Genomic DNA, 22,671 nt, shown 5'->3' on the forward strand with positions numbered 1-22,671 from the left:
GAAGAACAAGGGAGGTGACGAGGAGAGTAGAGAGGAGAGGGGAGGAAGGGGATGAAAGGAGATGGTGGAAGAGGAGATTTCAGGAATACGGCGACTAATACAGGAATGAGATGAGGGTAAGATTAAGGATTAGGCAGAGGGTAAGCGACTAGGGGAGATAGAGCAGAGAGGGCTTTGTCAGCAGGTGAAAGACAACAGGGAGAGGTGGATGAACTGAGAATGATAGATAGGGTTAGACTGAGGTCACAGAGAGATATAAAGGCACCAGCAAATCCAACACACAGGACAGAGGAGGCAGACAATGCAACATACGAGGAGTACCTAATGTTTCAGTGGCCGTGTGGCTCCACGGAGAGCAGTCTTCCTAGTTAGATTAACGGTGGCAAATTGAGTTTCCGTAAGAGGAGAATTTACTTAACATGCTGTCAATGGTGCTTGAATGAGCCCTGATCTGATTTTTCTTATCACATTGTTCAATTGAAAAGGGGACGCTGAAAGCTTTTTTTCTTTTTCTTTTTTTCTATCCAACGTGTATTACGCGGCGCTTGATAAGACGAGGGCAAAGCGGCGCGAAAGCGAGCCTGTATTAGATAAACGGCCATGTTTTCAGATGAGCTATTTTTAGTGTATAGCAGCTGGCAGACAATAATGTGTTTGAGCAGGTCATTAGTTCAATAAGTGGTTGAAGGAGTCTTTGAATATGTAACTCACCAGAAATGCCTCTTTCATTTAGTAAAGGCGTGTAAGGGTCGGCCCCATTTCTGCTACTCCATTTCTGGCGGCGTATCAGGGATGTCAGGGTGAAAGCGCGCTCATGGGTGTTTGCGCATATTTATGTGCCGATCACAATGTGGCCTGTCACCTGTGAATACATATTATGTCTCCCCAAGAGCATTTATGTTATCCTGTAGCGATACTTGAAGGGAGACGTGTATTTGTGTGATATATGACAGGTTACCAAAGGCTCACTTCTTATTTGGCCTCCCCACCTGCGATCTGACACATCGGGCAGAGGGGTGGGGGTCGGGAGAGCTCGATAGAGTGTGGAGTTATTGACTCCCAGACAGGGAGCTTCTGCACAGTTTGCCTACATCTCTATAAGCAGACATGAATTATGTTCAGACTTCCAGATATGTGCGACCTCGTGTGTATGGTTTTATGTGAGGAAAGAGAGCGAAATAGTGAGAGAGATCCCCCCCAAGGATAGGGATTAACAAAAGGAGCAACATCTAAGCAGCAGTTTCTGATACATTTGGTGTTATTGAATTTTGCTGCATTCCTAGTGACCCCTTAATCCTCTTTGTTTAAGTGTTTTCCATTACGGTGGTACAGTCTGGATGTATTATTGCATTAACACTTTTATGTTCCACAAGAACAGTAAAATACTGAACACTATCAAGGAATTAGGCCAGAGCTAAAGTTAAATGAAATTATTAGGATTTCTGAGGGAGAAAAAAAATGTATCATTGCGGCTCATTTCACGGCTCACTAGAAAAGGAGACTTATTATCACAGAAGCAGTACGCCAAAAACTATTTTGGTCTGTTTCTTGTCTTAGTTGTTGAGCAGTGGCTCTATTGTTCTGGTATTAGTTCAGTCAGAGCTGGCCAGCTTGAGCTGTTAATCCTAAATCAGAAGTGCTCTGGCTAAATCAAAAGACCTAATCCTGCTTTAGCATGAATTTGTCTTCACGAGGATGTTCTCTCTACATCTGTATGAATTATTGTATGTTTTCCCCGCTCTCCCTTCATGGTGCACTGACATTTCAGCTGCCGCTCTAAAACCAGAACAATGAATCAGAGGTGGAGGAAATGTGCCTTTCATACGTTTCAGCTGACCTTCATGTTTTTTTTGTTTTTTTTTCTGTCTGCAGAGTGCCTATCCTTGTTGAGTGAAGCCCTACCCTTATCTCCGTCATCTCCAACCAACCCACGGTGGTGCCATGCCTCTGTCAGGTGGAGTTCTAGCCCAGTCCAGGAGGCCTATCCTGGGGCTCCGCCTTAGCCCCTCTGCCCTGTGTCTGCTGCTGCCTTTGATTATCCTGTTAACCAACCCTCTGAGCATCGTGTGTGGAGCACTAGGTATGACTAACTCTATCTATCTATCTATCTATCTATCTATCTATCTATCTGTCTATCTGTCTATCTGTCTATCTGTCTATCTGTCTGTCTGTCTGTCTGTCTATCTATCTATCTATTTGCTAGCTAGTTGTCAGTTTATCTGGCTACCTAGCTAACGTTAACTTTTTTTTTAGCTAACGTTAACTACCTAGCTAGCTTAAATCTTATTTTCAACAAAACTTTGTACAATGATAATACAGTTTCCAATATATTTGTACCACAAATGGTACAGTATATTGATCTTTCTGTATGTCTGTCTGTCTAGCTAGCTATACCTTTCTTTCTCTTTTCTTTCTTTCTGTCTCTTTCTCAGTTGAATGACAGCTGGTAAATTATCAACAGTTAACAGTAATGTGATGTAAATATATGTGAATGTGTGTGTATGCATGCACATCGTGTGTGTGTGTGTGTGTGTGTGTGTGTGTGTGTGTGTGTGTGTGTGTGTGTGTGTGTGTGTGTGTGTGTGTGTGTGTGTGTGCCAGAACATCAGCTCTGGACGGTGGTGTTGTTAATATGTTTTGATAAGCCGGTAGGTCCCATCAGCATGTTCCTCATCATATCCTTGATTACAACATTTCCACAGATTTGCTGCCTCAGTAGTCCACACACATACACCCACACACACACATGCTTAGACACACTCAGCTTTCACTGCTCTGAAAATATAACCAAGCTGATTTCTTGAAAGAGGATACAGGCTAAATATGGAGATAGCACTTTTCAGTGTTAGGAATGGGGATTTGCTAACATATTTTTCATTTTCCATTTGTGTAACCAATTTTATGGCCATGATCCTTTTGAGAAGACTCACGTCATATCTGAAATATTTTTATATTCAGTGAAGAGGTAGAATTACACAACACATAACTTTCAGTTGAAACATTGTGGGATAGAAGATATCTGCCTTTGGACCACATACAGCAGAGGCTTTTCAAGTGGAAGGCGGGCCTCCCCAGGGGAGGTCCAAGCAGTTTCAAGGGAGGCTCAGTGAATGGAATAGAAGAAAATATTACGTCAGTTATTGCATTAGTTATCAAAAGAATATTACATAATAGCCTTGCTGTGTGTGATTTGGTTAAAGAGATAATTCAGAGAAACAGTAGTTTTGAGGAATGTTACTGTTATTCCTACTTTCCCAGAGTCAGAAACTAGTAAATGCCTTAAGACAGACCTATCTTGGCTCAATTGTTGAATTATGGGATCAAATAACATAATCATGATCCCATATAGGCATTCAGGAATTGAGCTAAGTAACTTGTAAGCTAAGCTTGTAACTTAGAGTGTAGAAATGTAATAGAAAAATCTAACCAAGAACCACTGAAACACAATGCTTGGAATCCAAATTTTCCTTGACTCAAAATTAATCTAGTGTTGTCATTTCTACCCTACGAATATCTGTGCCTTTTTTATCTTCACTGTTTCTCATGCAAAGCTGATCCAATTTTAATGATTTTTGCACACACCAAAATGGCAACGACCTAGATTGCAGTTGTACTATTAACAGCGCTAGGTTACTTTGACCCACCATTCTGGGTTGCAGTTACCCAAGTTGGGTTAAATTCAACCCAAAATTTATTTTGTGTGATAGACTACACTGTTTGGCTGTTGTATAGAACTAAGTTGATTGCAAAGTCACACAGAGACAGAACTCCTAGTTACCCAAAAGACATTGCAACTTTACTTATTTGTGAATAATAGTTTTCAGACTATAGGCCCCCCAACAAGTAACAGTTATTCTAAAAAAAACCTGATTATTTAAGAATAACTGGTTATAACAGAAAAGCAAATCTCTTATACCTTGTTGAAAATTAATACATTCATTTCAGACATGATACTTTTCCATTACTATTTGAAAGTTAAAGGTAGATAATTTTTGTGAATTTTTGAGAAATAATAAACATGTTTTGCTTACAATTCAGACACAATCGAAGTTTGACGAATTCCTACAAACTTTGTTGCTTATGGGTCCAAATTCCCACCCTTCAACTTCACAGCATACTCCAACTCCAACCTCATCATATTTGTATCACAGAATTAGTTTAGTTTGGACACATTTGGCTGTGCGATGCAAACACCTTTGACAGCAAAGACACACAAACAGATAGAAATGCATTATTAAAAGTGGCTTAAAGTCTTGTCAGACCACAGCTGGTTTGCCCTAAGTAATGTCACTTTAAGGCACTAGTTGCATGTACCAAATACTTTTCTGTTCACATGGCACGCTAACTACACTATTACACTATACCTGCTGTTACAAAGGTGATTCATTAGAAACAGGCCAGTGGTGGTAGATCAGTGGTAGTAGACCTGTCTGGTCCAGTGCAACAGGGTGAAACCTACTATTAGAGAGACAGAGCTCCTCATTAGTCCCTTTTTTTCCAGGCAGCTTTCTAGAACCTGCTGATCATAACAAGTTTCTATTCAGTGCAAATCCATCTCGATCCAGTCCCTTGTAGTACTTTCCCCTAGCTTTCAGAAGAGGCTTAAGTGGTAACATTGCCAGTGGGGTCGGTTTTGCACAAGGATTGATGTTGAAGCGCATTTAAGAGAACACAGTTTTCGGACTGAACATAAAACCCCCTGAAACCCATGTAGGAGCTGTAAGAAGCACATGACATTCATTCATAATCCCACAGCCAAGACAGTTTTCAGCCATGACATTTTTTTTTGACTTTTTATCGTTTACATTCTAACATTGTTGGCAGGGGAAAAGGGCAATTTGCTCAATACTCTGTGTGCCTTTCTAAGAGTCTAACAGGCAGGAAATATCCCGCTCTTGAGTTCTAAAATGGTGGGCATAAATTTGTTCTGATTGACTATACAGCTACCAGCTTTTTGCTTCATCCTGTTGGGGATTATGGCAGGCATAAAATGAAACCACTTTATTTCTGACATTCAGAGTAGGTCTTTAAGAGGCACAACACATTGCAGCAGGCACAGGAGAAGTCTTTTGACACAGTGTTATTCCACTTACTGTCAAGGCATTGCAGTGCAACTAGGAAGTGGTCCGTGTGGCTTTTAGCCAGTGAGCACAAGTGGGAAAAGGTGCAAACAGGCTTTTTAAATCTGCTTGCAATTATTTGATAGGCAAGCTTCTTTTTTTGTTCCTGTTCTGTCTTCAGAGCAGAAGTGAATCAACACAGCAGGACCTCACCCACCCAGACACAGGGGGAGTGGGAGGAGGGATCCAGGTTGCTATGGTAAGGGTCATCCTCACTTCACCCTGATGGATGGCAGTGATTCTGTAGCTGAGGAGGAGTTAAGCTGGGCACCATGGCAACAGGCCACAGATGGATAGCAAGGGGTGGGTGCATGGAGTTGCTTGATTGATTTGACTCAGCCACTGTGAAAAATATAGGTTCAGTACTGTTGGTTCAATATTGGACTTGGAAATTGCTATTTTCTTACAAAGGGCAACTGCTGTACTTAGGCCTATACATCCCACATCAGATGCATCATACCAGATGAAATAGTTCTCCTCAAGGAGAGGCAGAGCTGCAAATGAACACAATGGTGGTAAATAGAGGTGCAACGATGAATCGATTAAACGATTAGTTGTCAACTATTAAATTAATCGCCAACTATTTTGATAATCGATTAATCGTTTGAGTCATTTTTTTTATTAAAAAAAATAAGATTTCTCTGATTCCACCTTGTTAAATGTGAATATCTTCTAGTTTCTTCTCTCCTCTGTGACAGTAAACTGAATATCTTTGAGTTTTGGACAAAACAAGACATTTGAGGACGTCATCTTAGGCTTTGGGAAACACTGATCCACATTTTTCACCATGTTTTGACATTTTTATAGATGAAACAACTAATCGATTAATCGAGAAAATAATCGACAGATTAATCGACTATGAAAATAATCGTTAGTTGCAGCCCTAGTGGTAAATTCATTGTATTTGTAAAGATGATCAGAATCTGCAAGTGTAAATCCCCCCACAGGTGATAGAGTGTGCATCAAGTATTAATACGTTTAAACCAATTATATGCTGTGAATGTGCAGCCAAGACTTATCCCACCTGTGAAACACTCATGTGTCATGACTGCCTGTGCTGCATGCAGTAGGGTAGCCTGCCCTGGAGGAAGCAGAGCGACAGAGGGAGGGGGCGACGGACAGAGAGAGAGAGAAAGAGAGAGAGAGAGAGAGAGAGAGATGTTCCTCTGAAGCCCAACCCCATCTTTTATTTATGACCCACAGGAAGTCCTTCAGCATGTCCTCTAGATGATACCCAGGAAGTAAGCACAACACACAGCCATCAGAACACAAGTCAGCCTGACCGGTCACTGACAGTGAAATGGGGCGTGGTCAGCAGGGGGTTGTTGCTGTCTGTGGAGTCAGTTTGATGTCCTCTGGGTGTAAGGGCATCCATTTTCATACTTGTGTTTTTCTTTTTCCTTTTCTTTTTTTTCCCTCTTCCCCTCTCCCTCTCCCTCTCCCTCTCTCTGTCTCTCAGCTCCCCCAAAGTTCACCAAGATTCCCACAGACCAGATCGGAGTGTCAGGGGGTGTGGCATCATTTGTGTGCCAGGCCTCTGGCAATCCCAAGCCTGTCGTCTACTGGAACAAGAAGGGCAAGAAGGTCAACTCCCAGCGTATCGAGGTGGTTGTCACAATGCACAATGGTCAACTCCTACTGTAGTAGCATGATCAACACAAAGCTGTATAGCCAGTAATAAAGATATATAAATGTAAACAATAGTAATTACTACAGTTTGTCCAGGTTGTACAGTACAGTACAGTATACTTCTAGTTCTATTTATTATTACTAGATCAGATATTGATTTTGATATATGTAAACATGACAAGTTATGGTTTTACGAGGAGTTAGGGTGCTGGAACTATTTCTTTGGCTGGGGGCATTGATTTCTTGCAGTCTTGTTTTCACCGCAAGGTTGTCAGGATTAAACAAACAAGATTTAATGTTTTAAGAAGTTAGTTTAAGAAGTGCTGGTAGGTAGATTTGGACAGAGCCAGGCTAGCTGTTTCCCCCTGCCTCCAGTCTTTATGCTAAGCTAAGCTAATTGACCCCTGGCTTTAGCTTTATAGTTAAAGCACAGACATGGGAGTGGTATCAGTCATCTCAGCTAATTCTCGTCAAGAGAGCTAAGTAATCGTATTTCCCTAAATTAGTATTTCTTTAAAACATTAATTTGACAACAGTATAACATTGAAGACAAACTCATCGCAACAGAATTTACAGGGCATTTTTCAAAACTGACACAAATGTATATAAGGCAGATTGCATAATCAAATGCACATATTGCTGTCCCTAAGCTATATGCTATCAAGCAGGCTATTACACACAGAGCAGCACAATCACATGAGAGGCCTGATTGTATATTGATGTGACCTAATGGTTAGAGATGCTGAAGTGCCTTTGTGAAAGACGCTGAATCCCAACCAGCTCCAGGAACATTAGCTGAGCCTGTCCTGGAGGGGAGGGCAAGTAATACAAGAAAAGGAATTTCCTTCAGGAAATCAATAAAGTATCAATTGTAATTCTTATCACATTATCCCAGTAAAAGTAAACTATGCTAAGTGAATGATTAACAACAGTATAGTTTACTGTTCTTATAGTAATCCATGTGTTTACTCTGCTGTGACTAATGTGTCTTTCCCTGTGGCTCTGTGGCTGTCCAGACCGTAGAGTTCGATGAGGGTGCAGGTGCTGTGCTGAGGATCCAACCGCTCAGAGCACCCCGAGATGAGAACATCTACGAATGTGTGGCACGCAACAGTGAAGGAGAGGTGTCCGTCACTGCAAAGCTGGCCATTATCAGAGGTGAGAACCCCCCCCCACACACACACACATCCTATCTCCATCCTTTTCCACTTGAGTAATGTTTTTTTTCTTCATATACACACACCTGGTTTAAATTGTTGTCTCTGGTTCTGTGGGCTGTCAGTTGTAGATGTGACAGTAGAGCCATGCCACACCCTGCCTTCACAGCCGGCTGCAGTGCACTGTGCTTTTTATAGTCCCTCTGAGTGCGACCGAGCGTGATCTGGCCACAAAGAGGGCTGGCTAGCGTGCTAGCTAGCGGGTACTTCAGCATCCCAGTTTGCTGTAATCACTGCGCTTCCCGGGCAGAGTGAGGGTGTTAATCTAATGAACACTGTCTCCTTGGAGGGAAATGTATCTAATGTGGTGCTCCGACATGCTATGAGCTAAAGTTTCAGCATGTGGCTGCAAGCCTGGGATCTGAACACTGGCTTTTTGCCCAGCACAGCTGGGAAGGATGAAGAAATGGAGGGGTGGCTGCTTAGGCCGTTACTACATGAAGAAAAATCAGTGGATTAGGCCTCGGTTTGGCAGACGACCCATTTCTGCCAGGGGAAATTGAGGAAGAGAAAGAAAGAGGGAAGAAGAGGTCGAGGAGAGGTGAAAAGGAGTATGATGGAGGGTGGGGAGGTGGGGGTAAGTTGAGTAACGCAACAGGATGGTGTGAAACAATAGAGATGAAATGGGATGTCGGAGGAGTGGTGGAGGTGGTGTAGAAATGCAGGAGATGGATGAGGATTGTGGAGTTGGCAGGGCTGTGTGGTAAGCAGAAGGCTGGTAGCCCAGGGAATCGAGTCCTGTCCATCTGTTACGCGGCCCATCATCTCTGCACACACAGCCCCAATCTAAAGCACATTACCACATAAAGTACACCTCGAGGGCAAGCCTTTCAGTGTGTGTGTGTGTGTGTGTGTGTGTATGTGTGTGTGTGTGTGTGTGTGTGTGGCCGTGTGTGCCTCTTCCTGTTTGTGTAACCTTTCTCTTACTGATATCTGTGTACTGTAATGTCCCCTGTTCTCTCTGTGACAATAGAATCAGCTGTCTTTGATTTGGTCAAACCAGCTGATAAATATAATACAACACTGCTATGAATGAAACAATATTTTGACCCAAAGCACCAACCAGATTCAGAGTTGTACTTTTTTTTTTTTACATACAGTAGTTTACCTTTTCAAATGGCGGCTGAGGATGAACAGACAGGTTGCAGACAGATGGCGATGGTTCTGGAAGTATTTCTTCCCACTGTGGATGGTGGGCGATATGATATATCCAGGTTAGACGATATAATTCTGTCAACCGACAGATTTTGCCATATGGTGTTAGGTGTCCTTTAATTATTATTAATTATTGTGGGCAAAGTTGCAAATCAATGAGCAGGGCTGTTTGATTTTTTTGTTGATGTTGTGATTTTTTTGATATCATGATGGAAGAACATGTCCACATCATGCTTTTTTTTAAAGTGCTAATATTATATTCATTTTCAGGTTCTTAATTGTATTTAGAGGTTACATCAGAATAGGTTTACATGGTTTAATTTTCAAAAAACACCATATTTTTGTTGTACTGCACATTGCTGCTGCTCCTCTTTTCACCCTGTGTGTTGAGCTCTCTGTTTTAGCTACAGAGTGAGTTGTTGTTGGGAGTCGCACATGCGCAGTAGCTAGGTAAGGACTACTAGCCAGTCAGAAGCAGAGTATGAGTGCGTGCCACGCTAGCAGCTAGGCGAGCATTATAACGTGTGTTACAAAGTGACGCACGTTCATCACGGAAGTAAAGGCTGGACTACAACAGAGCTGTTTGGAGCAGTTTGTGTTGGAGATGTTAAGTGTTGATGTTTTTCTGTCAACTTGGTATGACAAATGGTTCTAATATTACAATACCAATAAGCCTCAGCAGCAGTTGATGTGGAGAAGGAGCGAGCCTGTCGTGTGATCAGAGATGTACCCGATTCAGAACGCTTTATTATTGCAGTTGGGAACTAAACAACGCACCACTGTCACCAAGTGTCGCCGAGATTGAACCAGAATACGAAAGTAAACTGCTGAATGTATTATCAGGTTTATACCAAGCGTAAACTTTTGATTTGCCTGCTGTTAGCGGCTCGAGCAACACAATTTTATCCTCCGCGATTGGATGCTTATTACCAAAAAGCTTGTGCCTTTGATTTTTTTTTTTTTTTTTTTTTTAATTAAAGAAGCAGATATTTTCTAACACAGTTGCTTATCTTTTGTGCTAATGATTTCATGCCCATCCAAGTCTTAGAAGTGCTCCAAACATACGCAAAAAATAATGGGACATTTACTTCTCGCACCTCCTCCAACTTCACAACTCTATTTCTGGAAAAATATAACTCAATGCTTGTGACTCTTTGACAGTATCTTCCCAAAAGCATACACCCCTGCAATCGACTATAGGCGGAGGGATATACTGTATGATAGATCATATCATCCGAGAACGCTTTTAAGTGCACAAAAGTCTGCAAAAATTGTGTTTGGGTTAGTCTTTTCAAAACACGGTTCATTGGAGAACAGGTCTATCAACCACTGAAGTAGAAAGGAGGTGTTCCATTACTGACCCAACCCTTGAAAAGTCTTTTCATCCCCAGATGTGTTTCATCATTTTGTATAATGGTTGACCGACACTAATAGTGTTGTACCGTGTGGTTGGCCACAGGATATGAGCTACTGCTCCGTAGGCTAAATGGTTGGCCTAATGGATGGAGATGTGGTAGGATATGGTCAGGGAGAATTTTTGTGCCTTCAACATTATCATCACACATCACCCTTCCCATCCTATTACCTACTCTTCTTCCTCCTTTCTCTTTCCCTCACTATATCTTTCTGGCAGTGACTCTAGCAGCCCCCTGTTTGGCCCACAGCGATGTCCGCTTCTAATTTCATCTCTCCTGTTTTATTCATTCTTTCATTTTCTATGCTATCTATTTTGCCTGACCCTCACTGTCAATCCGGACTCTCTCTCTCTCTCTCTCTCTCTCTCTCTCTCTCTCTCTCTCTCTCTCTCTCTCTTCTCCTCCCATTGCAATTTTTACAGACTCTCTGCTCCCCCCCCCCCCCCCACACCTCACCCTCTCCGAACCCACCCCATCCCCTTTCAAACCCCAACTGTTCTTTTCTATGGACACTGCAGTTGTGACATGAATATCTGCAGTTCTGCATGTTTGAAAACCTCTGGTGGGCGAGAGATTCTCATCACTGCAGCTGTGTATGTGTGTGAAAGCATGCACATATATTTCTTTGTTTATGGCAGTGTGTGTGTGTGTGTGTGTGTGTGTGTGTGTGTGTGTGTGTGTGTGTGTGCGCGCGTGCGTGCGTGCGTGCGTGCGTGCATGTGCAGAGTAATCCTGATTATACTCACCTCCCAGTGTCCCATTTTAGGAGAAAGGGAGATGGGATGGGGGGAGGAAGGGTGTGAGAGAGGAAGAGAAGGGGGAGGAGAGATGTTCTGCCACCACGGCAAACACCCTTCATATGAACAACAGAGGCAGATCAGTGATTCCCCCCAGGCGTCTGCTGCATTGGCAGACCGGCGGCTCAAGCAGCATTTCGGTCTGGAAACAACTGAGAGTATCAACTCAGCTTGCAAGAGGATTACACTCCTTGAGAGGAGAGAACCAGCTCTTTCATCATATATACCCCCCCTCATCTGCACAGTTTTCATTCCCTCTTCCTTTTTGTTTCTTTTTCTGCAGTGTATTTTTCATGCATGTTTCTATGTTATAGAGTGTTATGTGCGGCATCATCATGTTTTGTGTGTTTATTCTCCGGCTGCTGGATTTGTGAGTAGAGCCAGAGTGGGCCTCAGGATGGTGGGGACACACGTTGTTTTTTTGGTGCGATTCATCTACAATGCTAAGCCCGATTCTGCACTGTATTGTGATCTATTATCATAAAGGACCATTAGCATTTAAAGTGCTCCCCATCAGCCCTCCTGCAGTCTATAGGAGTCAAAGCATTACAGCCTCTGAAGACTGCCGAGCGCTGGCAGATTAATACTGATTCAGGCTCCCTGAGACCGCCTTTTATTCTGGCTTCATCCACGTGGCCATTCCCCGCCAAAATGATCTGAACGATGAATAGGCAACCTGTTTGTTAACCAGGACAAATGATGATTTTCTGTGGGGAAGTGAGTGCTTGTGCGTGTGCAGATCTGTCTTTGGGCGACTAAGGGAAATACAAGGAGAGACAGGAAAAGAAAACCTGGATTCTGGTTTGTTTGTTTGCATCAAATGCATTATGTGTTTGACTCTGTATCTGTGTATGTCCTAGTATTTGTGTGTGTGTGTGTGTGTGTGTGTGTGTGTGCGCGCGCACGCGGACGCAAGAATTGCATATTTGCCCAGATTTGGTTGGCTCCACCGACTGGTTTTGGGCACCAGGCCTGTTGCCCTTCTGCAAACATAACCAGGCCAAAATGTAAGCTTTCAACCTCTTGATACAAACAAACACACACAAACACAGAGCTCCAGGGAACAATGCTGGTTGGTCCTTGCCAATGTTCCCCCAAAAGCTGTTGACACACACACAGTGTTTATATACACATGGCGCATTTTTCCATAGGCTGTCTTATCAATTTAACCAGGAGATGAAACATAAACGGTACTTTTGTGCAGCAGTGTTTGTGTTTGATAAATGATTCATTTGGTGAAAAGTGTGATCAAGGCCATGCCTGCAGTGTCTATTTCAAGCAGCCACTGACTCATCCAGGAGCCTGGCTGAATACCTTAGTCTCCGATCTGCCTGTCTGTCTGGCTGTCTCTCTCTATGCCTGCCTGCCTGTCTGTCTGTCTGTCTCTCTGCCTGCCTGCCTGCCTGCCTGCCTGCCTGCCTGCCTGTCTGTCTGTCTGTCTGTCTGTCTGTCTCTCTGCCTGCCTGCCTGCCTGTCTGTCTGTCTCTCTGCCTGCCTGCCTGTCTGTCTGTCTCTCTGCCTGCCTGCCTGCCTGTCTGTCTGTCTGTCTCTCTGCCTGCCTGCCTGCCTGTATGTCTGTCTGTCTTTCTCTCTGCCTGCCTGCCTGCCTGTCTGTCTGTCTGTCTCTCTGCCTGCCTGCCTGCCTGCCTGCCTGCCTGTCTGTCTGTCTGTCTGTCTGTCTGTCTCTCTGCCTGTATGTCTGTCTGTCTGTCTCTCTGCCTGCCTGTCTGTCTGTCTGTCTGTCTCTCTGCCTGCCTGCCTGCCTGTCTGTCTCTCTGTCTGCCTGCCTGCCTGCCTGCCTGTCTGTCTGTCTGTCTGTCTCTCTGCCTGCCTGCCTGCCTGCCTGTCTGTCTGTCTCTCTGCCTGCCTGTATGTCTGTCTGTCTGTCTGTCTCTCTGCCTGCCTGCCTGCCTGCCTGCCTGCCTGCCTGTCTGTCTGTCTGTCTCTCTGCCTGCCTGCCTGCCTGCCTGCCTGCCTGCCTGCCTGTATGTCTGTCTGTCTGTCTCTCTGCCTGCCTGCCTGCCTGCCTGCCTGCCTGCCTGTCTGTCTGTCTGTCTCTCTGCCTGTCTGTCTGTTTGTTTAGAATATATTATCACTGGTAATTTTGCTGGTGTTTGTATTCCTCATTTATAGTAAATTAAAACTGCATGTGGAGTTTGTAAGAGGAGAAGTGTTAAGTAAAAATATTTAAAAAATTTACACATTTAGCTATAACATGTCCAATCGTGGTCCTTAAAGGAGAACTACGCCCATTTTCAAAATGCATACATGTTATTCCTATGGTCTAAGACTGTCCAGAAAAATATCAGTAAACATGAACAACTTTATCCCAAATCCAAAAAACTAGAGTGCTAAAACTCAAATTGGTGATGTCATCAAGTATAACATGTGGAACTGCTCCACAGACAATGAATTAGGAAAGATAGTTATAGATGCAATGAGAGCAGCCAGGGGAAGGTTCTGAGCACATTTTCTGTTTCACAACTGAAAACACTACAATAGAATAAAGCTCATTTGGGTATAAAAAAAACAAAAACGAAATCAGTCTCCCATTCACTGTCTGTGAAGCAGCTACAGACTTTATACTTGATGGCATCACAAGTTTGAGACTTACTTCTCTGCCTTCTGGCATTGAGAGAGAGTAGCTCATGTTCACAAATATTGATTGAAATTTCCTAGGCCATGGACATGACGTATTAGATGATGAGCTGAGGACAAACAAGTGGTGAACAATCGATAGTTGATTGTGTCTAAGCAGAAATGGCAGAACACTTGCTGATTCCAGTTTTGAAGAATGCGAGAATTTGCTGCTAAATTTTGAACAAGCCATTGGAAGATGTCACCTTGGGCCCAGGGAAACTATGGTGGATATTTTTCACTATTTTGTTTCATTTTATGAACTAAACGATCAGACAAGTAGCCACAAAATGGACAAGCAAACATGCTAAACATTTTCCTGCTCCATGTTCATAAATGTGAGGATTTGCTGCTTGATACTATTGTTTATTGAATATCTTTGGCAACAGTTTTGCCCAGTTAGTCAGACAAAACGAGCATTTCAATGACATCACCTCAGTCTCGGCGGAGTTGGGCTTTTTGTTTTTTACTATTTTGTGACATTTTAAATTTTAAACAATTTAACAATTAATTAAAAATAAAACACAATAAATCATATGCGTTATATTATACTGTATTATATTATAACTATACATGATTGCTGTAATAAGTTCTAGCCCTTAACAACAAACAGTAAAAACATAAATTATATCAAAAATATATATCCATCCATCCATCCATCTCTCTACCTCTTTCTAATGACTCAATCCGAGGTCCACCTACTCTCTATATTTGCAGCATTGATAAAAGACCTGACTGGAATACAGAGCCAGACCCCCCTACAAGCACACACACACACACACACACACACACACACACACACACACACACACATACACATATATACATGCACACGCCCGATCCCGCTGCAGTGGCGTGCTCTAATTAACAACCAGGGAGTCCATGTAGTAGTAGCCGGCGGGGTGATAAAAAGACCATCTGAACCCTCTCAGGAGAGGGGTGGGGTTGGGGGAGGGCAGAGGGGAGCAGATGTAGGCCTGGCATATTCCTAGCCTCGGGGGAGCTCGCCTCCTAACCTCCCTATCGATCTCCCCCTGATCGCCGCCCCCAGTGTTCAGACTCGTAACCAGACGCTCCTCTGAGCTACGATTGCTCTCTTGCCTTTTGTGGCATTTCTCCTCTCCATCCTCCTCTCAGCCGTGCCATCAGCAGCGGCTTGACATTCCTATTTGACGGCATCTCTTCAAAGCTGATGACTGTGGAAAGAGAGAAAGAGAGCGATAGATCCTATCTCCACTCAGCCTCTCATCCCCATCGCAGTGTGTGTGGAAACAGATGGTATAAGTCTGTCATGTGGTTAGGTAGCAGGGGGCCCGGAGGAGGAGAGGAGCAGAGGAAAAACACACAGACAGTTGATGTGGCCATGGTATGCATCTCGGACTGTGTTTGGCTCCAGATTTGTGATGCCCGGTTTGAGCAAGCAAACTTTACGTTTTTCTTTTGTTGTTGTGCTTGACAATCAAGGGGTTCTTTTGAGTTTGATTTATTAGCCAAGCAAATTGCCATCTTGGTAATTGCTTTGCTGCAGTAGGTGGAATATATAATTATAGTTCCAGGTATGGGGGAGGTGTCTGTGTGTATGTGCGAGAGGGATAAGGTGGTTAAAGGGTAAGGAGAGGAGGAAGCAGGAGTGCTGATGGATGCTTGATTACGTGTCTGGCCATCTGGACTGTTGTCACCGAGATGCTTAATCCCATTCACTACAGAAAGTGCGTGTGAATGTGTTTGTGTGTATGCTTTTCTGCATGCACACACTTTGATTTTCCTGGATATGTGTAGATATGTGTCCCTGTACATTATTCCACACATCGCACAAATCTGTGAAGATCCTTATTAGAACAAGAAACAAATATGTACTCTCACACACACACACACACACACACACAAACACACACACACACACACACACACACACACACACACACACACTGTAATCAGACATATCCAGACGCTATGCAGACACATCCCAGATCGGCCTCTCTAATCGTTGGTACATTTTAACAATTACTGCTAACAAGTCCTTATTACCCCCAGTGCCCTGCCCCTCCTCTTGATCCCAGCTTCTAATTGCTGGTGCTGTTTCTGAGCAGCTCTCCGCATAGTTATCAGACAGGAATCATTACCACCACATAACACAGAGCCACACCATGGTAAACTCACAGTTCACTGCCACCAAACACCTGTGTTTCTAGGTTAGGAGTATACTCTGTGTGTGTGTGTGTGTGTGTGTGTGTGTGTGTGTGTGTGTGTGTGTGTGTGTGTGTGTGTGTGTGTGCGCGTGCACGTGCACGTGCGCAGGCGCGCGCACGTGCGTGTACAGCACTTAAGTTGCTCCTGCTGACTGGGCGATATGTTTAGACTTCTGTAGAAACGGCCTGTCACACACACACTAAACTCTAGCTGTGTCTGTGCATTATGTGTTTGACTCTGTATCTGTGTATGTCCTAGTATTTGTGTGTGTGTGTGTGTGTGTGTGTGTGTGTGTGTGTGTGTGTGTGTGTGTGTGTGAGTATGCAAGTCTTATGTTTCACCACAGAAGAAGAAAAGTAGGGATTCAATGTCGACTCTGTCTCTGTGCGGGCAGATAAACCGGTTTTCTGTGTTTTGAAAAACGGCAGATCAACTGTCCCAAAAAATGAGGAGTAAACATTTCATTATTGTCGCAGTGGATTTGCATACAACATAATGTAAGAGCAAACTTTACATTATCTAATGGCAAGTGTCCACTGGCAAGCATCATTTCTACACTTGCCATTCATTATCTATGTAAGCAGCTGGGCAATGGATTCTGGCAGTGGTGACTTTCGCGAAGCGTGGCGTCGAGTTGTCTGCTCCTCATTTGCATAAAGTTGAGGTCCAGGCTACCTTATGCAAATCATGGGCGTCCAGCTCGACTCACCGCCTCTCCAAAACTCACAAAAAATCTTCTAAACTGATCTGAAATGAAGACAGATTCAGCAGTTGCATAGCCTATTTCTTGCATAAAATATTTTCAGAAATGCATTTCGGTGAACTATTTTCATAAAATAAGAGAAAGTTTCCAAACGAACCACCATGTTGGTCCGTTTTGAAATCCGGGAGCAGACAGCCCCCGAGGAAAAAGCGTTTGCCTAATCAGGTGCAGCCATCGCGGTTGTAGGAGGGTGTAGCATGTTTTCTTTGCTTGTCAGTGGTCACAAAAGAGAAACTGATAACTGCTAGTGGCAAGCCCGCCAATCGTCGAATGCTGGGAAATGGGGCAATCCCTGCGAAAAAAACCACACGTACCACAGCCCTCTGTCCCTGTCTTTTATCACTATCTTTTTTTTTAGCAATGCTAGCCACTTGACTCTAGGTATGGCAGTGTATGTCACAGACATCCATGGTCCCCACGTGATGCAACCGAATGGCTTTGGTGATCCCTGACTTTTCCTTTAACACCATTAACTTATCTTGTGGTTTTGAGTAAAATGAGAGAAACAACTATACTGGATGGATTGCATGAAATCTGGTACAAACATTAATGTCCCCCTCAGGATAAAGTGTAATAACTTTGGTGATCCCTTAACTTTTTTTTGCACCATCATAAGGTCAGAATTATAATTTGTCCAACACTTTTATGACCAGATACCGTCAAAACTAATGGCATTTCCGTGTGTCGACTGCTTGCTATGAGTTTTGAATGCTGCCCGCTTCAGTGAATTCTGAATACGTTCTTTCTTTCTCTTCACCCTTCCAGAGGACCTGTTGCCACTTGGCTTCCCCAGTATAGACATGGGTCCCCAGCTGAAGGTGGTGGAACGGACAAAGACGGCGACCATGCTGTGCGCTGCCAGCGGCATCCCCGACCCGGAGATCTCCTGGTTCAAAGACTTTCTGCCCGTCGAGCCCGTCAGCAGCCAGGGTCGCATCAAACAGCTCCGATCAGGTGAGAGAGACAAGGAGTTATTGTTAGATTATTTCATGTATAAAATAAGTAAAAAACAAACAGCTTAGCGTCACTATCAGGTACAGTCCCTGTTGCTCTAAATTTGGTGATTATCATGTTTTAATTGTGATTTAGGGATTACATGCTCCTCTCTGAGTTTATCTGCATCCTTTGGGGGCGTAAAACCTTTTTAAAGCCAATTTCATAAAAGGATAATTGTGCTGCCCTTAAGCCAAGAAAAAAATAAATGCTGTTTTTATTAACATTTGGGAAAAAAGATTATAAAAAGATGAGACTTTAAAGGTACAGAGCTCTCCATTGTGAATCATAAATGTTAAAGAAAAAAAAGCCAGGTCTCCTATACTTTATAAAGTTTACATATAATTACAAAGTAAATCCACTTTGAAAAGAAAGAAAAGCTTAATATAATAATCAATCCACCCCAAAACAACCATAATTCTCTTTTCTCGAAATCAATACATACACAGAGTTTCTTCACATTAGGGATTTAAACGATGCTCCACTTATCTTTTGACACGCCCAGCCTAAATTATGTGAAATGAGCTCAATGCCTTCAAATCTGAGTGTAAGATCACTTTGCCAGAAACAGTAATAGGGAAAGAGGGAGGGAAGCTGTTGTTGCTGCTACAGAGAAGAGAGAGAGAGTGTGTCTGTGCAGACAGATCGAGGGGTGAATGCGGAAGATCACATCTTGTGCTTAAGACAGTTTGTTCAGCTTTGTTTATGCTCTTCTGTATAGATGATGCAGCGTCTCCTGGAGTAGGTAGACACGTTTTCTCAGCCATTCTCATTCAGCTGTCCTCAGGGGGAATGAAAGTGATGGTGAGGCGAAACCATTTTGTTGTTGCTTCATCCATATTCTCTGTACTCCTCCGTCCTGCCAGCTCGGATAGCTGCCTGCTGTCAGCCAATATCCTTTACCGATCACTTCTGCCCTATGTCAACCTTGTGTCTGCATCTCCATTTGCAGAGTTTGCCATTACGCTGTTGAAACACATTTAAGTCTTGCACTTTCAAATTTTTTTGTTGTTGTCACTGTTGCCATACCTGTCGAGCATGACACACATGCAGTTTGCAATAACATCAGTGTTAGATTTGAGAGCATGGGTCTCTGAATTCACACACGAGTAGACAAAAGCAGGCTTCTCATTTCTAGCTAGTGAGCGCTGATTTTGCCGGTTCAAATGCAACCGTAACTAGCAGATTTTATCAGCTTAGCCAGTGGTGGAATGTAACTATGTGCATTTACTCAAGTACAGTACTTGTTGAAGTATATACTTGAGTATTTTCATTTTATGCTTCATTCTACTTCACTACTCTCTTAGAGGGCTTTTGTACTTTTTACTCCACTTCATTTATTTGACAGCTTTAGCAACTTGTTACTTTACAGATTAGATTACAATCAATACAAAATATAAGGCAGCTAATAAATTAGGATATATTATTATAGGTTAAGCTACCCAGCAGTATATAAAGTACCCCCACCTTCACCAGCTGCAACATTAAAGTGATGTACACATTACTAATTATAATCCAGCAACATATTATACTGGTATATGATTCTAAATTAGCCAACCTGTATAATGAATATTTTACTTTAAAGTGATGGTTCAGAGTAATTTCACCCTCAAAGTCAAAGTATACTTTATTATCCCAAAGTTGGGAAATTTGTTTTGGTCACACAGGCATATAAGTAAGTAATAAAAGTTCTCTGCACACCTGAATCTGTGTCAGGAGTGTGCTTAGGAGGGAAAGTGCAACTTTAAAAACAGCACACCGTCTGTTAAATGCTGAAATCTTTAACAGTAGCCTACGACGTTTCAGTCTGCCCAACCTTCATCAAGTCCATCCATCCATCCATCCATCTTCGTCCGCTTATCCGGTCTCGGGTCGCGGGGGTAGCAGCTCCAGCAGGGGACCCCAAACTTCCCTTTCCCGAGCCACATTAACCAGCTCCGACTGGGGGATCCCGAGGCGTTCCCAGGCCAGGTTGGAGATATAATCCCTCCACCTAGTCCTGGGTCTTCCCCGAGGCCTCCTCCCAGCTGGACGTGCCTGGAACACCTCCCTAGGGAGGCGCCCAGGGGGCATCCTTACCAGATGCCCGAACCACCTCAACTGGCTCCTTTCAACGCAAAGGAGCAGCGGCTCTACTCCGAGCTCCTCACGGATGACTGAGCTTCTCACCCTATCTCTAAGGGAGACACCAGCCACCCTCCTGAGGAAACCCATTTCGGCGGCTTGTACCCTGGATCTCGTTCTTTCGGTCATGACCCAACCTTCATGACCATAGGTGAGGGTAGGAACGAAAACTGACCGGTAGATCGAGAGCTTTGCCTTCTGGCTCAGCTCTCTTTTCGTCACAACGGTGCGATAAATTGAATGTAATACCGCACCCGCTGCGCCGATTCTCCAACCAATCTCCCGCTCCATTGTTCCCTCACTCGCGAACAAGACTCCAAGGTACTTGAACTCCTTCACTTGGGGTAAGGACTCATTCCCTACCTGGAGAAGGCACTCCATCGGTTTCCTGCTGAGAACCATGGCCTCCGATTTAGAGGTGCTGATCCTCATCCCAGCCGCTTCACACTCGGCTGCGAAACCGATCCAGTGAGTGCTGAAGGTCACAGACCGATGATGCCATCAGGACCACATCATCTGCAAAGAGCAGCGATGAGATCCCCAGCCCACCGAACTGCAACCCCTCTCCACCCCGACTACGCCTCGATATCCTGTCCATAAATACTACAAACAGGATTGGTGACAAAGCGCAGCCCTGGCGGAGGCCAACTCTCACCTGAAACGTGTCCGACTTACTGCCAGGAACCCGGACACAGCTCTCGCTTTGGTTGTACAGAGATTGGATGGCCCTGAGAAGGGACCCCCTCACCCCATACTCCCGCAGCACCTCCCACAGTATCTCCCGGGGGACCCGGTCATAGGCCTTCTCCAGATCCACAAAGCACATGTAGACCGGTTGGGCATACTCCCAGGCTCCCTCCAGGATCCTTGCGAGAGTAAAGATCTGGTCTGTTGTTCCACGACCAGGACGGAATCCGCATTGTTCCTCTTCAACCTGAGGTTCGACTATCGACCGAACCCTCCTTTCCAGCACCTTGGAGAAGACTTTACCAGGGAGGCTGAGAAGTGTGATACCCCTATAATTGGCACACACCCTCTGGTCCCCCTTTTTGAAAAGGGGAACCACCACCCCGGTCTGCCACTCCTTAGGCACCGTCCCAGACTTCCACGCAATGTTGAAGAGGCGTGTCAACCAAGACAACCCCTCCACACCCAGAGCTTTAAGCATTTCTGGACGGATCTCATCAATCCCTGGGGCTTTGCCACTGTGGAGTTGTTTAACTACCTCAGCAACTTCCACCCGGGAAATTGACGACAATCCCCCATCATCCTCCAGCTCTGCCTCTACCATAGAGGGCGTATTAGTCGGATTTAGGAGTTCCTCAAAGTGCTCCTTCCACCGCCCTATTACCTCCTCAGTTGAGGTCAACAGCGTCCCATCCTTACTGTACACAGCTTGGATGGTTCCCCGCTTCCCCCTCCTGTGGTGGCGAACGGTTTTCCAGAAGCACCTTGGTGCCGACCGAAAGTCCTTCTCCATGTCTTCTCCGAACTTCTCCCACACCCGCTGCTTTGCCTCTTTCACGGCAGAGGCTGCAGCCCTTCGGTACCTTGCCACTGCCTCCGGAGTCCTCTGGGATAACATATCCCGGAAAGACTCCTTCTTCAGTCGGACGGCTTCCCTGACCACCGGTGTCCACCACGGTGTTCGTGGGTTACCGCCCCTTGAGGCACCTAAGACCCTAAGACCACAGCTCCTCGCCGCAGCTTCAGCAATGGAAACTTTGAACATTGTCCACTCGGGTTCAATGCCCCCAGCCTCCACAGGGATGCACGAAAAGCTCCACCGGAGGTGTGAGTTGAAAGTCTGTCGGACAGGGGCCTCCTCCAGACGTTCCCAATTTACCCGCACTACCCGTTTGGGCTTACCAGGTCTGTCCAGAATCTTCCCCCACCCCCTGACCCAACTCACCACCAGATGATCGGTTGACAGCTCTGCCCCTCTCTTCACCCGAGTGTCCAAAACATACGGCCTCAGATCAGATGAAACGATTATAAAATCGATCATTGACCTTTGGCCTAGGGTGCTCTGGTACCAAGTACACTTATGAGCATCCCTATGTTCGAACATGGTGTTCGTTATAGACAATCCATGACTAGCACAGAAGTCCAACAACAAACAACCACTCTGGTTTAGATCAGGGAGGCCGTTCCTCCCAATCACGCCTCTCCATGTGTCTCCATCATTGCCCACGTGCGCGTTGAAGTCCCCCAGCAGAACTATGGAGTCCCCCACTGGAGCCCCATATAGGACTCCACTCAAGGTCTCCAAGAAGGCCGAATACTCCGAACTCTTGTTTGGTGCATATGCACAAACAACAGTCAGAGTTTTCCCCCCCACAACCCGCAGGCGTAGGGAGGCGACCCTCTCGTCCACCGGGGTAAACTCCAACGTAGCGGCGCTCAGCCGGGGGCTTGTGAGTATCCCCACACCCGTCCGGCGCCTCACACCCTGGGCAACTCCGGAGAAGAAAAGAGTCCAACCCAGGAGTATGGTTCCAGAACCGAGACTGTGCGTAGAGGTAAGCCCCACCAGATCTAACCGGTAGCGCTCCACCTCCCGCACCGGTTCCGGCTCCTTCCCCCACAGAGAGGTGACATTCCACGTCCCCAGAGCCAGCGTCTGCTGCC

The 22,671-nt window shown here is 44.7% G+C and overlaps 1 protein-coding gene across 20 annotated transcripts in view; it reads left to right on the top strand.

Moving 5' to 3' along the window:
* LOC116037399 (receptor-type tyrosine-protein phosphatase S-like) overlaps window positions 1–22,671 on the top strand; it is a 78,278-nt gene that overhangs the window by 14,074 nt on the left and 41,533 nt on the right. For 12 of the 20 annotated variants that reach the window (XM_036005527.1, XM_036005531.1, XM_036005532.1 and 9 more), the window contains exons 2-5: window positions 1,873–2,080; window positions 6,580–6,728; window positions 7,766–7,907; window positions 17,689–17,877. In XM_036005527.1, coding sequence (XP_035861420.1) covers window positions 1,942–2,080; window positions 6,580–6,728; window positions 7,766–7,907; window positions 17,689–17,877 — 619 coding nt within the window. In that variant the 5' untranslated portion in view covers window positions 1,873–1,941. The remainder of the gene's footprint in view (window positions 1–1,872; window positions 2,081–6,579; window positions 6,729–7,765; window positions 7,908–17,688; window positions 17,878–22,671) is intronic. The other 8 variants (XM_036005529.1, XM_036005538.1, XM_036005533.1 and 5 more) reach the window with 1 other exon arrangement.

The sequence above is a fragment of the Sander lucioperca genome, chromosome 9 (assembly GCF_008315115.2).
Source record: "Sander lucioperca isolate FBNREF2018 chromosome 9, SLUC_FBN_1.2, whole genome shotgun sequence".
NCBI classification, from domain to species: Eukaryota; Metazoa; Chordata; class Actinopteri; order Perciformes; family Percidae; genus Sander; species Sander lucioperca.